This window comes from Esox lucius, chromosome 7 (genome assembly GCF_011004845.1).
Source record: "Esox lucius isolate fEsoLuc1 chromosome 7, fEsoLuc1.pri, whole genome shotgun sequence".
Lineage (NCBI taxonomy): Eukaryota > Metazoa > Chordata > Actinopteri > Esociformes > Esocidae > Esox > Esox lucius.
In genome coordinates, this window is record NC_047575.1 from 13,213,620 (window position 1) to 13,226,502 (window position 12,883).

General features: G+C 41.3%; 1 protein-coding gene across 2 annotated transcripts; it reads left to right on the forward strand.

The window, feature by feature from the left end:
* The first annotated feature begins 4,648 nt into the window (after positions 1-4,648).
* On the forward strand, positions 4,649-8,415 carry zgc:77262 (RRM1_2_CoAA_like domain-containing protein). Of its 2 annotated transcripts, XR_002196920.3 has the most exons (3): positions 4,649-4,835; positions 5,297-8,029; positions 8,202-8,414. XR_002196920.3 is itself a non-coding variant. In XM_013134342.4 (2 exons), the coding sequence occupies exon 2, from the start codon at positions 5,420-5,422 to the stop codon at positions 6,326-6,328; it is 909 nt and encodes a 302-aa protein (XP_012989796.2). In that variant the 5' UTR covers positions 4,649-4,835; positions 5,297-5,419; the 3' UTR covers positions 6,329-8,415. The 2 variants fall into 2 exon arrangements, 1 of the variants encoding a protein (XP_012989796.2); XM_013134342.4 differs by having other exon boundaries at positions 5,297-8,415.
* The last annotated feature ends 4,468 nt before the right edge of the window (positions 8,416-12,883 follow it).

Genomic DNA, 12,883 nt, shown 5'->3' on the forward strand with positions numbered 1-12,883 from the left:
AATACTTGTAAAACCAATGCAGTCATATGAGAAAAATAAAAGTTGTTTCTTGTGATTCAACAGCACTTTATAGATCAGTACATCAAGTGCAGGTCAGCCAACCAATGGAGATTGTCTTTCAGCAGTGTTATTGCCACTGGAATAATATACTGTTTGGTTTCATTTACTCATGCCCTGGTTCCTGCTCTTCCTCGAGGGAAGTAGGTAGACCTTCAGTGAGCTCAATAATATCTAGACCAAAGTTCTTAGCCACTTTGATGGTCATGCCTCTTACGGACATGGAAATCATTGTTACCTCCAGTGTGTAAGCATGTGAATATTTTCTGTCTAGTTTATGGTTGAGGAAATGGTGGATTAATATAATTCTTTGTACGTTTTAGGAAGAAAATAAGGCATGTGTGGGGTTATTGAGGTTGAGGGAGGGGATACTGATGCCACTTCTGCTTGCATATCGCTGATATGAAGAAGAGGGAGAATCTCAATTTATTTTGCTTGACTTCATACCCTTTCTCATGCTCCCCATATTTGCTTTGGTGAAAAGGGTAAAATGTTATAGAGCTTTGTAGTTTGAGAAGATTGCAGGAGAGGCACAGAGGATTGGACAGCTGTCTGAAAGAATAGAAAACAAATGTTGCTATAAATAAAACGTGACAAAAATAGTCCTACCTTGGAGTCTGGTTAGATGATAAAATAACAGATTATAACGCTGTGTGTGAAGTGAGAAAGTATTTCACTGAAGAATGGATAAATGGTGTATTATTTTAAATGTGTGCATGCTTTCTCCTATGAGAAACCATCTGCTTATGTTTTTTTTATGTAACCTTTATATAGATTGTGTTACTGAGGTGTTAAGAGATTCTTGTTCTGACCAAGATCACAGCGGGAGATGGAGGGAGGAGGTTGCATTTCAGACAATTTTAAAAACATGACAGTATTTATTTAAATAATAGCATTTATTTCAGATGAAAGACAATTTCAGACCAACATACAGTGGATATAAAAAGTCAACACACCCCTGTTAAAATGTCAGGTTCTTTTGATGTAAAAGAATGAGACAAACATGTCAGGACTTTTTCCACTTTTAATGTGACCTATAATGTGAACAATTCAATTGAAAAACAAACAGAAATCTTTGAGAAAAAAAATTATAAACTCACAATAACCTGGTTGCATAAGTGTGCACACCCTTAAACTAACACTTTGTTGAAGCACCTTTTGATTTTATTACAGCACTCAGTCTTTTTGGGTAGGAGTCTATTAGTATGGAACATCTTGACGTGAAAATATTTGCCCACTCTTCTTTGCAAAAGCGCTCCAAATCTGTCAGATTGCGAGGACATATCCTGTGCACAGCCTCTTCAGATCACCCCACAGATGTTCAATTGGATTCAGTGTTGTTTTTGCGACAAACATACCTTTTGGAATTATGGCCAAACGTTCAACCTTGGTTTCATCTGACCATAACACATTTTCCCATGTGCTTTTGGGGGGCTTGATGTTTGTTTATGCACATTTTAGCTGAGCTTGGATGTTTTTCTTTGTAAGACAAGGCTTCCGTCTTGCCACCCTACCCCACAGCCCATTCATATGAAGAATACGGGAGATTGTTGTCACGTAGCACACAGCCAGTACTTGCCAGAAATACCTGCAGTTCCTTTAATGTTGCTGTAGGCCTCTTGGAAGCCTCCCTGACCAGTTTTCTTCTGGTCTTTTCATACATCTTGGAGTCACGTCCAGTTCTTGGTAATGTCTCTGTTTGTGCCATATTTTCTCCACTTGATGATGACTGTCTTCAATCTGTTCAGTGAGGAAGCATAAGCGATTGTGAATCAATGTCCCCTGTTTTGGTGCAAATAAAAGTGACAACAGGTGCACTGGAGAGACAATCGCAATACAACCCGGAAAAAGGGAATGGTTTTGTAGGTTGTGGCCACATAGAATTTCTCTCTTATCCTTCCTGTCTGAATCTTCTCTAGTTTTGCTAGTGTCCTTGTCACTACTGGTAGCATGAGGCGGTACTTGCAGCCCATTCATGTTGCACAGGCAGTCCAGCTCCTCCAGGATGGCACATCCATATGTGAGGTCGTAAGGAGGTTTTCCTGTGTCTCCCAATACAGTCTCAGTAGCATGGAGGAGAATGCAGGAGAAGGCCATTACGCGAGGAGAGTTGGACAGGGCCATAGAAGGGCATCAGCCCAGCAGCAGGACCGGTATCTGCTCCTTTGTGCAAGGAGGAGCACTGCCAAAGCCCTACAGAATGACCTCCTGCGGGCTACTGGTTTGCATGTTTCTGACCAGTCTGTAAGAAACAGACTCCATGAGGGTGGCATAAGGACCCAACGTCCTCTAGAGTTGGCAGGTCCGCCAATGGCGGCCTGTTTTCTTCACAGATGAGGGCAGGTTCACACTGAGCATGTGACCGACATGAAAGTCTGGAGATGCCCTGGTGAACGTTATGTTGCCTGCAACATCATCCAGCTTGACCAGTTTGGGGTTGGGTCAGTGATGGTCTGGGGAGGCATATCCTCTAAATGCTAACAGTACCCTGACTGCTGTTAGGTACGGGGATAAAATCCTCAGATCACTGGCGTAGCGTGGTAACGCTGGGCCGAGGTGCAAGCTGTCCTTATACAGGTTCATCTAACATAATAAAAATATTGTGGAAAAATCTTTTTTTTCCCATAATTCCAAAGGTGACACCTTCATATCTCCTAGATTCATTACACATAAAGTCAATCATTTTTAGTCATTTTTGTTTGATTACGGCTTACAGCTCATGAAAATCTAAAATCCAGTATCTCTAAATATTAGAATAAAAATGTATAATATATTTGTTGACCTGAGAAGAGCTCTAATCAGCTAATCAACTCAACACCTGCAAAGGTTTCCTAAGTATGTTAATTCATGCACACAATACTTGGTCAGGGATCCTTTTGCACGAATTACTGCATCACTGCGGCATGGCATGGAGGCAACCAGTCTGTGGCACTGCTGAGGTGTTATGGAAGTCCAGGTTGCTTTGATACCGGCCTTCAGGTCATTTGTGTTGTTGGGTCTGGGGTATCTAATTTTCTCTATGGGGTTCAGTTCAGATGAGTTGGCTGGCCAATCAAGCACAGTAATACCATGGGCAGCAAACCAGTTACCAGTAGTTTTAGCACTGTGGGCAGGTGCCAAGTCCTGCCGGAAAAGGAAATCAGCATCTCCTTAAAGCTTGTCAGCAGATGGAAGCATGAAGTTCTCTAAAATCTCATGGTAAAATCTCCTTGTTAAGCTCCTCCAAGTTTTTGAATCTGCTTTGCTTGACCACCCTCTCGAGGCTGTGGTCATCCCTGTTGCTTGTGCACCTTTTCCTACTACACTTTTCCCTTCCAGTCAACTGTACATGAATATGCTTTGATACAGCACTCTGCCTACAGCCAGTCCTTTCAGCAATGACCTTATGTGGCTTACCCTTTTTGTGGAGGATGTCTATGAGTGTCTTCTGGACAACTGTCAAGTCAGCAGCTGTCCCCATGATTGTGGTTGTGTGTACTGAACCAGACTAAGAGATTGAAGCCTCTGGGATTTATTTAGCTGATTAGAAATCTTCTGAGGTTTACATTTCTGTATTGTAATTTTTTTATTCTAATATTTTGAGCTACTGGATTTTTGATTTCCATGAGCTGTAAGCCGTAATCATCAAGATTGAAACAAAAAGGCTTAAAATTTTTAACTCTGCTCTGTGTAATGAATCTAGAATAGAAGTATGTATCCATTTTATATTTGAATTAGAGGAAAAAATTTACTTTTCCCACAATATTCAAATTTTTTGAGATGCACCTGTATACGCATGTGAAGCCGATCCTGGTGTAGATTAACCTCACAGCTGCCGTCTGACTAAAATAACCACATAGAACCACACAACATAAAATAAAAATGCTGAAAAGCACGGGCCCCCCACCCTCCGCAAGCACCCCACCCACTGCAAGCCCCCCACCCATCGCGGGCCCTGGTGCAGCCACACGCCCTGCACGCCTGATAGCTACACCAGTTCCTCAGACCCATCGTCAGACCTTACACTGGTGTAGTGGGTCCCTGGGTTCCTCCTGGTGCAGGACAATGCCTGACCTCATGTGGCCAGAGTGTGTAGGCAGTTCCTGGATGACGAAGGTATTGATGCCATTGACTGGCTCTCACGTTCCCGTACCTGAATTCAACTGAGAACCCCTGGAATGTTTTTTCAGTGCATCTGACACTGCCAAGTAGCGCCACAGACTGTCCAGGAGCTCACTGATGCCCGGATCCAGGTCTGGGATGAGGTCCCCTAGAACACCTTCCACTGTCTCAGCAGGAGCATGCCTGGACGTTGAGTGCATAGAGGCACCTGGGGGCCACACAGTTACCGTGATGAAATTCACACAAATTGGAACAGCCTGTGATTTCAATTGTTTACTTTGATTTTTTCGGTGTGTGTTTGAACCCAGCCCTCAATCGGTTGGTGATTTTGGTTTCCGTTGACCGTTGTTACATTAATTTGTTTCTTAACTAATTACACAATGCACAGTAAAGATTTTGATCTTTAATATATTTTTATTAAGCCATTAGAATACTATGTCAGAGGGAGGGACATCTGGCTTTCTTATCCAATGAGTTTTAAGAAGGGGACTACGGAAAAGAAGCCATTTTAATCTAATACGCAGCCGCACATGAAATTTAACTTCCGTTAGCTAGTTAGCTTATGTGGCTATCTAGTTAGCTTGTTGGATTTCTGTCTGTCTTCTCACCATTTGTTCAAGTTAAGGTAGGGTTGGATTGACAAAGAAGATACCTAGCAACGCAACCTAACTGGCAAGGTGAGATTCAACCTAATTTGTTGAGAAACGAATTATTTTGTACATCATATTAGTTAGCTTGCAAAGTTAGCCAACGTTAGATACGTAACAACTGACTATGCTGTTAACTTGCTAGTGCAGACAGGTAACAACTGATGTCGCTAACGTTTGTTAACTCGCTAACGCTAGCGGTCGCTTGTCTATTAACTAGTTGGCTACAGCCTAGTTGTACATTAAAGTACAATTATAGTTCTAGTTAGGTGGCCTGCATCTACTAGCTAATGTGTTTCGTCAGCCCTTGGTAATTTCAACTTCCTACAATATCTAGGGAACGCTGCTACAGGAGTTAGGAAGTAAAGCTTTCACTTACAGTAACAAACTAGTTACTTGCGCTCCTAAGAGACTGCCCGAGAACCCCAGAAATCCTATGTACCCTAACGATTCCAATTAAGGTTTCTAACTTCTCTTGTTTTTGGTTTTAGCGACTGCAGAAGCTGGTCTCAGCGGTTTAATGTTCGAAGTATCTTCTAGGAATCCTCCTGCACATTCGGTACACCCCTTTCTGGACTACAACTAAGTCAAGGCTGTCTTGTTAGTTTACTAAAATGGTGAAGATATTTGTTGGGAATGTGAACTCATCAACCACTGAGCCAGAACTGCGTACCCTATTTGAGAAATATGGTCAGGTGTCAGATTGTGACATTCTGAAAAACTATGGCTTTGTGCACATGAATGAAGAGGAGGAGGCCCAGAAGGCAGTGGCAGAACTCCATAAGTATGAGCTTAATGGTGCGCGCATCACTGTGGAATTTGCAACTACAAAGGTCCGCAATGCCACAAAAATCTACGTTGGGAATGTTCCTGAGGGTACCACAGCTGCCAAGATAAGAGAGCTCTTCCAGCCATTTGGTAAGGTGGTTGAGTGTGACATTGTGAAGAACTTCGCCTTTGTGCACATGCAACGAGAAAAAGATGCAAATGAGGCCATTTCCAAGTTAAACCACTCCAAACTGGAGGGCCAAAAGATAATTGTATCCATCTCCCGCAACAATCAAGCCAGAAATGGCAGAAGGGATGACTACCCTCTCTCATATCACCACTACTCACCTTACCCACACCACTACCTCCCCCCTCGAGCTCCACATGGGGACTACTACCCACCCTGTGGCCGCCTTCCCCGCCCCCCCCTTCCTCCGCCCCCCCCCAGGGCTTACTATGAGCATGACCTATATGAGAGGAGTTATTATGAACGGGGTCCTTATGAACTGCTGCCCCCCCCACTTCCCCAGCAGTCGCTTACTCCCCAGGTTCCTTCACGTTATTACCGGGAACGAAGTCCCCTGGCTAGCCAGCGCAATCTGTTGCCTCCACCTTCTTCTGCCGGCTATCCTCAAAGTGGTGATTTTGATGGTGGCAGCCCTCCTTCTTCTTTGGGATATGCTCTGGGCTCGGGCTTTGATAAAGATGATTACTTTGAGGAGAATTACTCGAATGGTTTTGTTAGAGGCTACTAAGGGCATGTTTTACTATTTAAATGTAGGCGAAGAAGCAGCGTATGAGTGTGCATTTAGGTTTTTTTAAGTGGGTGCAATTGTATTATATAGAGAAACGGGTAATAGGAACAATACTGTACATTGAAACTTACTTATTGAAGTCAATCAGCTCGCTTTTGATTTTGATTCATTTTTGTTTATAATGAATAATCTGCAGGTTTAATGTTGCATTGTTTACAAATTTGTAGACTGGGTGTGGTAGACCAGTGTCACTGAATGTTAATATTTTATTTTGAACTTTTGAGTGTAGTATTTATTGGTGTAGTATAGGAATTATGTTTCATGTAGTTAGCTCGAAATTGAGCTGATGGCACTTAGTTGTGTATGTAGCTGTGTATGTTTTTGATGTTTTATGGGATATTGAGAATAATCAGTGGTTATCGGATTTAATCAAATGTATTTTTTTCACCAGTTCCGAAAATCTTCCATTTAAGACAGTTATTTTTCTGTCAGAAGGGTTAAATGTTTTCTAAGTCCTTTAAAAATATCCCATATCACTCAGGTCCTTGTTATTCACCCCAATTCAAAGGTTGGGTTGTTTGTTGTGTTCAAACTGGCTGACCTACTAAGCAAACACAACAGCTGACCAAGCTCATCTCAACTGAAGGCCTTGCTACGGTCAACACAGCGTCCTAGCATCAGCGCCTCCAAAACCAAATCTGATATGACCGTTACATTGACTTGACCGACTAAATAAAATAACCACCAAAAAATTGTTGCACCTTCAGAGTCTCTATTAGTATTTCACAATGTGCATATTAACTCTTCATTCGGTGTCCACTACAAATCCTTTTTGGTTTTGTATAACGTGGATATAATCCAAGATAAGAGACGTCTACGCCTATAGGCTTTACTGATTGTACTCTTCTCAGCATTTTGCTAAAAATAAAATGCTGAATTCTAATGCATCTTGCCAGAACAAACCGTGAGCTATTTTGATTGACTGTTTATTTTTGTCTTCCCGAGTTCCTTATTACGGTTGTTTAAACGTTGACAAATTTGACTTGTTATGATTAGAGGAAATACATAAAGAATGTCTTGATCAGCCGCTGTTGTTATTTAGCCACTTAAATAAAATGTCGACCTCCCTGATCCGGCAATTTTTTTTATTTAATTTTGACTTGACTATTTTTACAAACTGGTAGTGGAATAATTTGTGCTCTAATGTATGATTGACAGTTACCTTGTTCTTTAAATTATTTTTGACTCCAGTGAAAATTTTTCCTCATTCCTAGTTCATTACAATGTAAATTGTGTTCATGTTAAAATGTATTAGAATCTGGGTGTCTGGGCCATGCAGAATCTCTCATTTTACATAACTCTTCACAAACGTACCCACAAAGGGAATAAAGTAAGTGAACTCTGTGTAAGATGTGACACATCGCCTCTCCCTTTAGCTGAGTCACTTCCTTTCAAAACAGATCTGCAGTTGAATGTTTTTTGTATGTAAGATATTCTGTGCACACCCATTTGATAAGGTAAGTGGAAAAACAAGGTATTGAATTTGAATGTATAAGTGCACAGAACTTGCAGCATAGTCTCTAACAATTCTATATGTTTTACTTTTGATGGTGTGTAACATTGTAAATTCTCCATGTTGCACTTCTCCAGTTCAAACCCACTGTTTCTCACATTTTCAGTCATGTCACAGGAGCCTTTAAAGTAAGTATTTTACATAGCTAACTTTGTCAAATGTCCCTGGTCTTGAAGAACTTAATAAGTGAGAATGAGGACAAAGGAACCTGGGAAGTGATGATTTCCTCAATGCTATTCCTTTTCAAGCATATGGAAGGAGAATCAGATGTTTTTATACTGTCCTCTTTCACCCCTGCAGGTTTCCACATCTACTCATCCTCTTCTAGCTCAAAAAGTATATCAGTTTACAGTCCCTGATATATATGTAAGGGTTTGTGAGTATTACATCATAACGATTTGTCCATGTATCATTGTTCGAGGGAATTCTAACAGCTGCCAATTTGGAAAGTTGAAACATGCCATATTTTGTAACCTGACAATAAATTATATAAAGCATTGGGAATTACATTTGTCATAATCGTGTGTGTTGGTATGGATGGCTTGTCATAACCATGTTTTGGTATGGATTTATTAGCATGGCCTGTCATTGTGTGTGTTGGTGTGGATGTGTGAGCATGGTTTGTAAAATGGCATTCAAGTATGGTACATTGTATTACTTATATTCAACGGGTGGGTTTGCATTGCTTTATCTGAAGGTATGTGTATGGATGATAGAATCCTATCCCGTAATGAAGGAAACGAAGTCCTGAAATATTTATATCTTGTCCATGTAAATCAGAAATAGTAGGAAGTAGGGAGCGACTAAGGAAGCCCTGTTTTGACTTCGAATCCTTCCCAAGTTCGTCTTGTGACTGGCACGCAAACCCACGGGATGGAAGCACTTACTGTAGGAAAGATGCTACTAGTGTTCTTGTATAGCCTTCTAGGTAAAGAGATCGATCGGCTCAGCGTCCGCCTGGCAAGTACTGTACTTCAAAATGAAGGGGGGGGGGGGGTGACTGTCAACGATATGAATGTTTTAATGACGCCGTTACAATGGTCTAAAGAACCGTTACAGATTTGCTCGGATGGGCTGTTTCGACTACAACCTTGTTTTTAGATCGAGTTATCCACCAGGAACAATGGATTCAGGGCGTATTTGCAGACTATAACATTTACCCAGTATTTATTATTTCAGTGAAATGTTTATTTACCTGTTTTTTCGCCCCAATAGCAATTGTTTAACCAAATACATTCAGAATGTTTACATGGATATACAAACCACAATTATTCCAGGTTTTTAAGTAGCCTTTAGTGGCGATGTCATCCTACAGTGGATCTGATGCCTATAGTTTTCGGAATAAATAAACTGCATGTTAAGTTAAAAGTACCCGTGTATTGACCGGTGTTCACGCTGGTCTTATATCAGGATGTCGCGCCTTCTGCAGTGTGCGGCACTGACGCCGACTTGGGCTGTCCTCTTATGGACCTAATGCCCCCAAAAAAACTGACCAAAGCTGACTTCCTCGTCACTAAATCTTAGGCAAGGGCCAGCAGACATGGGCCCATGTGTCAGAGGGATGTGCTCGTGGAGGGGCTGGGAGTATACATTCACCTGTACCCGACCCACTGGCCCGGGACTGATGACATGTGCCTCTAAAAACAATTGTATTTTGGTGACCAACCTTCCTTGTCTAGAGTAAACACCTTAGATTTGTGATTTTCAAGTTTGTGATTTTACCAGAATATTATTCTTCTCATTATCCATGACCAACGGTCAGTGACCAAAATACAAGTGGTATTAAACGCTAGGTTTGTTTAATAACACAAAAGTGTCTGTAGGTATGCTTTTCCTTTGGAGGGGAAGGTATTAATAGGTTGACACCAAATAAAATATATTTTTCGTCATATTCAATCAGCGGTATTGTACTTCCATACCACAAACTGTTTTTCCTCCTCCCATCAGGCAGGCGGGACAGGTCTATCCATTCTAACACCAGCAGGTCACTGAGTAGTTTCTTTCCATCTACTCAGTGACCCCTCACTAACCATACCTACCATTTGTACTACTGGACTCTGTCACTGACTTGCAATGTTTAATAAGGAAGTGTTCGGTTGTCTAAAGGTACGTGTCATTGCTGCTATTCCTGTATTTCATTTACACATGTCCACTTGCACCTTAAAATTGCCTTCATTGCACATTTAGAACTGCCACTGTGCTTGTATTTACAATTGTAACATACACGTCGAACTTGGGAACCTCATTGATGCTATCCCTGCATTTCAGTTGCACATGCTGTCCCTACTCCTTCAGTTTGCCTCAATTGCAAATTCAGAATGCCATTGTTTTTTGAGAATTGCCATTTGTACCCGCACAACTATTTATCCCACCTGCACATACATTATACTTGTACATTTTCTGCCCTCCTCTAATTTGCTTCCATGGCACATTTAAAATTGCCATATGTAATGCATTTCCTCTTCTATTTGCACTTCTGGTTAGAAGCAAACTGCATTTCGTTATGCTGTACTTATACTTGTACAATGACAAAGTTGAATCAAATCTGATCTGATCATGACGGTCCCTAACATAATGAAGCGACATTTGATAACGTATTGCAACTTTTTGGCTCTGCTAAAGGAAAAGTAAAATTTTCTATAAAATCTAATATTTTTGGCTCTGCTAAAGGAAAAGTTACATTTTCTATAAAATCAAAAGGTGTGTACCTTTTGCTCTCTAACTTCACCCAATTTTTTATAAATATACAGCTTCAGAAAAAATTAAAAGACCACTGCATCTTTTACTTTTCTTTCCAAAAAAGTCGAAAAGGAATGTTTTAAGTGAGGAACAGAAGGGTTAAAATTAAGAGACCACTGCAAATTGAATGCTTCTGTTCCTCACTCAAAACTTTCCTTTTCAACTTTTTTGGAAAGGAAAAAAAAGGTGCAGTGGTCTCTTCATTTTTTCCGGACCTGTATACACCGATCAGCCATAACATTATGACCACCTGCCGACATTTTTGTAGGTCCCCGTTTTGCCGCCAAAACAGCCCTGACCTGTTCGAGGCATGGACTCCATTTTTTCAGAAATTTTAGCTACAGTAGCTTATCTGTTGGATCGATACCACACAGGCCAGCCTTCGCTCCCCACGTGCATCAATGAACCTTGGCCGCAAATGACCCTGTCGCTGGTTCACCGCTTGTCCTTCCTTGGATCACTTTTGATAGGTACAGACCATTGCAGACCGGGAACACCCCACAAGGCTGTAGTTTTGGAGATGCTGTGACTCAGTCATCTAGCCATCACAATGACCACTGAGATCACCGTCAACTCATTCCAATGTCAAGTGGCCTACAAAAAGGATGGCAAACCGCAGCTGGGGTGAAATGCATGGCGAAGACAGTTTGAAACTGAAGTTGTGCAAAGCTAGAAAAAAGCCCTTCATCAATGAGAAGCAAAGAGCCAGGACGGAAGTTTGCAAGAGACCATAAGGATTGGACCGTAGAGGAATGGAGTAAGGTCACCTTCTCTGACAAGTCATATTTTTAGCTTTGCCCAACACCTTGTCGTCTAATGGTTAAACAGAGACCTGGAGAGGCCTACAAGCCACAGTGTCTCACAACCACTGTGAAATTTGGTGGGGGCTCGGTGATGATCTGGGGATGCTTCAGCAAGGCTGGCATCAAGCAGATTTGTCTTTGTGAAGGACGCATGAATCAAGCCAAGTACAAGGATATCCTGGAAGAACACCTGCTTCCTTCTGCTCTGACAATGTTCCCCGACTCTGAGGGACTCCAGGAGGACAATGCTCCATGCCACACAGCCAGGTCAATCAAGGTGTGGATGGAGGACCACCAAATCAAGAACCTGTCATGGCCAGCCCAATCTCCAGAACTGAACCCCATTGAAAACCTCTGGAATTTGATCAAGAGGAAGATGGATGGTCACAAGCCATCAAACAAAGCCAAGCTACTTGAATTTTTGTGCCAGGAGTAGCATAAAGTCACCCAACAGCAATGTGACAGATTGGTGGAGAGCATGCCAAGATGCATGAAAGCTGTGATAAAAATTCAGGGTTATTCCACCAAATATTGATTTCTGAACTCTTCGTAAGTTAAAGCATTAGTATTTTGTTGTTGAAAAATGAATATGAATTTGTTTTATTTGCATTATTTGTGGTCTGAAATGAATAGTAAAACCACAGAAACTGAATTTGCAGTGGTCTCAATTCTTTCCAGAGCTATATATATGTCACTGTTGTCTTTGTACGATTTTCTGGAGAATTGAGCAAACTCTGAATATCAAATATAAAACCACATTTACCTCGGTATCTCTACTTTCCAAGGCACTTGACATCTGCTGGAGATATGCATGATGAACCCTGCTGTGCTACATGTATACTGATAACACAAAATATTTTTTTAAAGACAAGTGGTAATTTATTTTAAGTTGAACACAAACAAACATTTTTGTCTCACCTGTCCAGAATATTGTTTTCCACTACTCTGCGGACTGTTTTTGGTTTCTGTTGGTATTTGGTTGGAGATTTGAGCTACGATTCATTTATTTATTTACATTATGGAGTTCCATCCCAAACCGGCACAAAGCTAGGTGTGGGTCATTTTTGCAGGGACTTAAGTGTCTGCTTCCAGGCGTATTCCTCCCTGGGGAAGGCTGCTCTGTTGTCTGAACCAGAAGTTATGGCGGAGGGGCATAGCAGAAGTGCGGTCCAGGTGCTCTTGAGGTGGGCTACTCAGCAAGGTGTGGTTGAGTTACCATGGTCTTCACAGCCTGAGAGAGTAAGCCTGTGTTTGAGTTAGCCAAAAAAAGTCTTACATGGACAGTGGAACAAGATTCTGCAAGAGAGATCTGAGTGTGGTCTAAAAAGAAAAAAAGCACCACAATGATATAAATGCACTTGATAGATCTTAGAACATTGTGTCACGTTACATTTTTTATTATAAACAACACCTAATGAGATGTTATATTTAACCTATTAT

What these genes read in the sequence shown, in the direction of transcription:
- zgc:77262 (XM_013134342.4), top strand. Translation starts at nt 5,420, where the DNA reads ATGGTGAAGATATTTGTTGGGAATGTGAACTCATCAACCACTGAGCCA.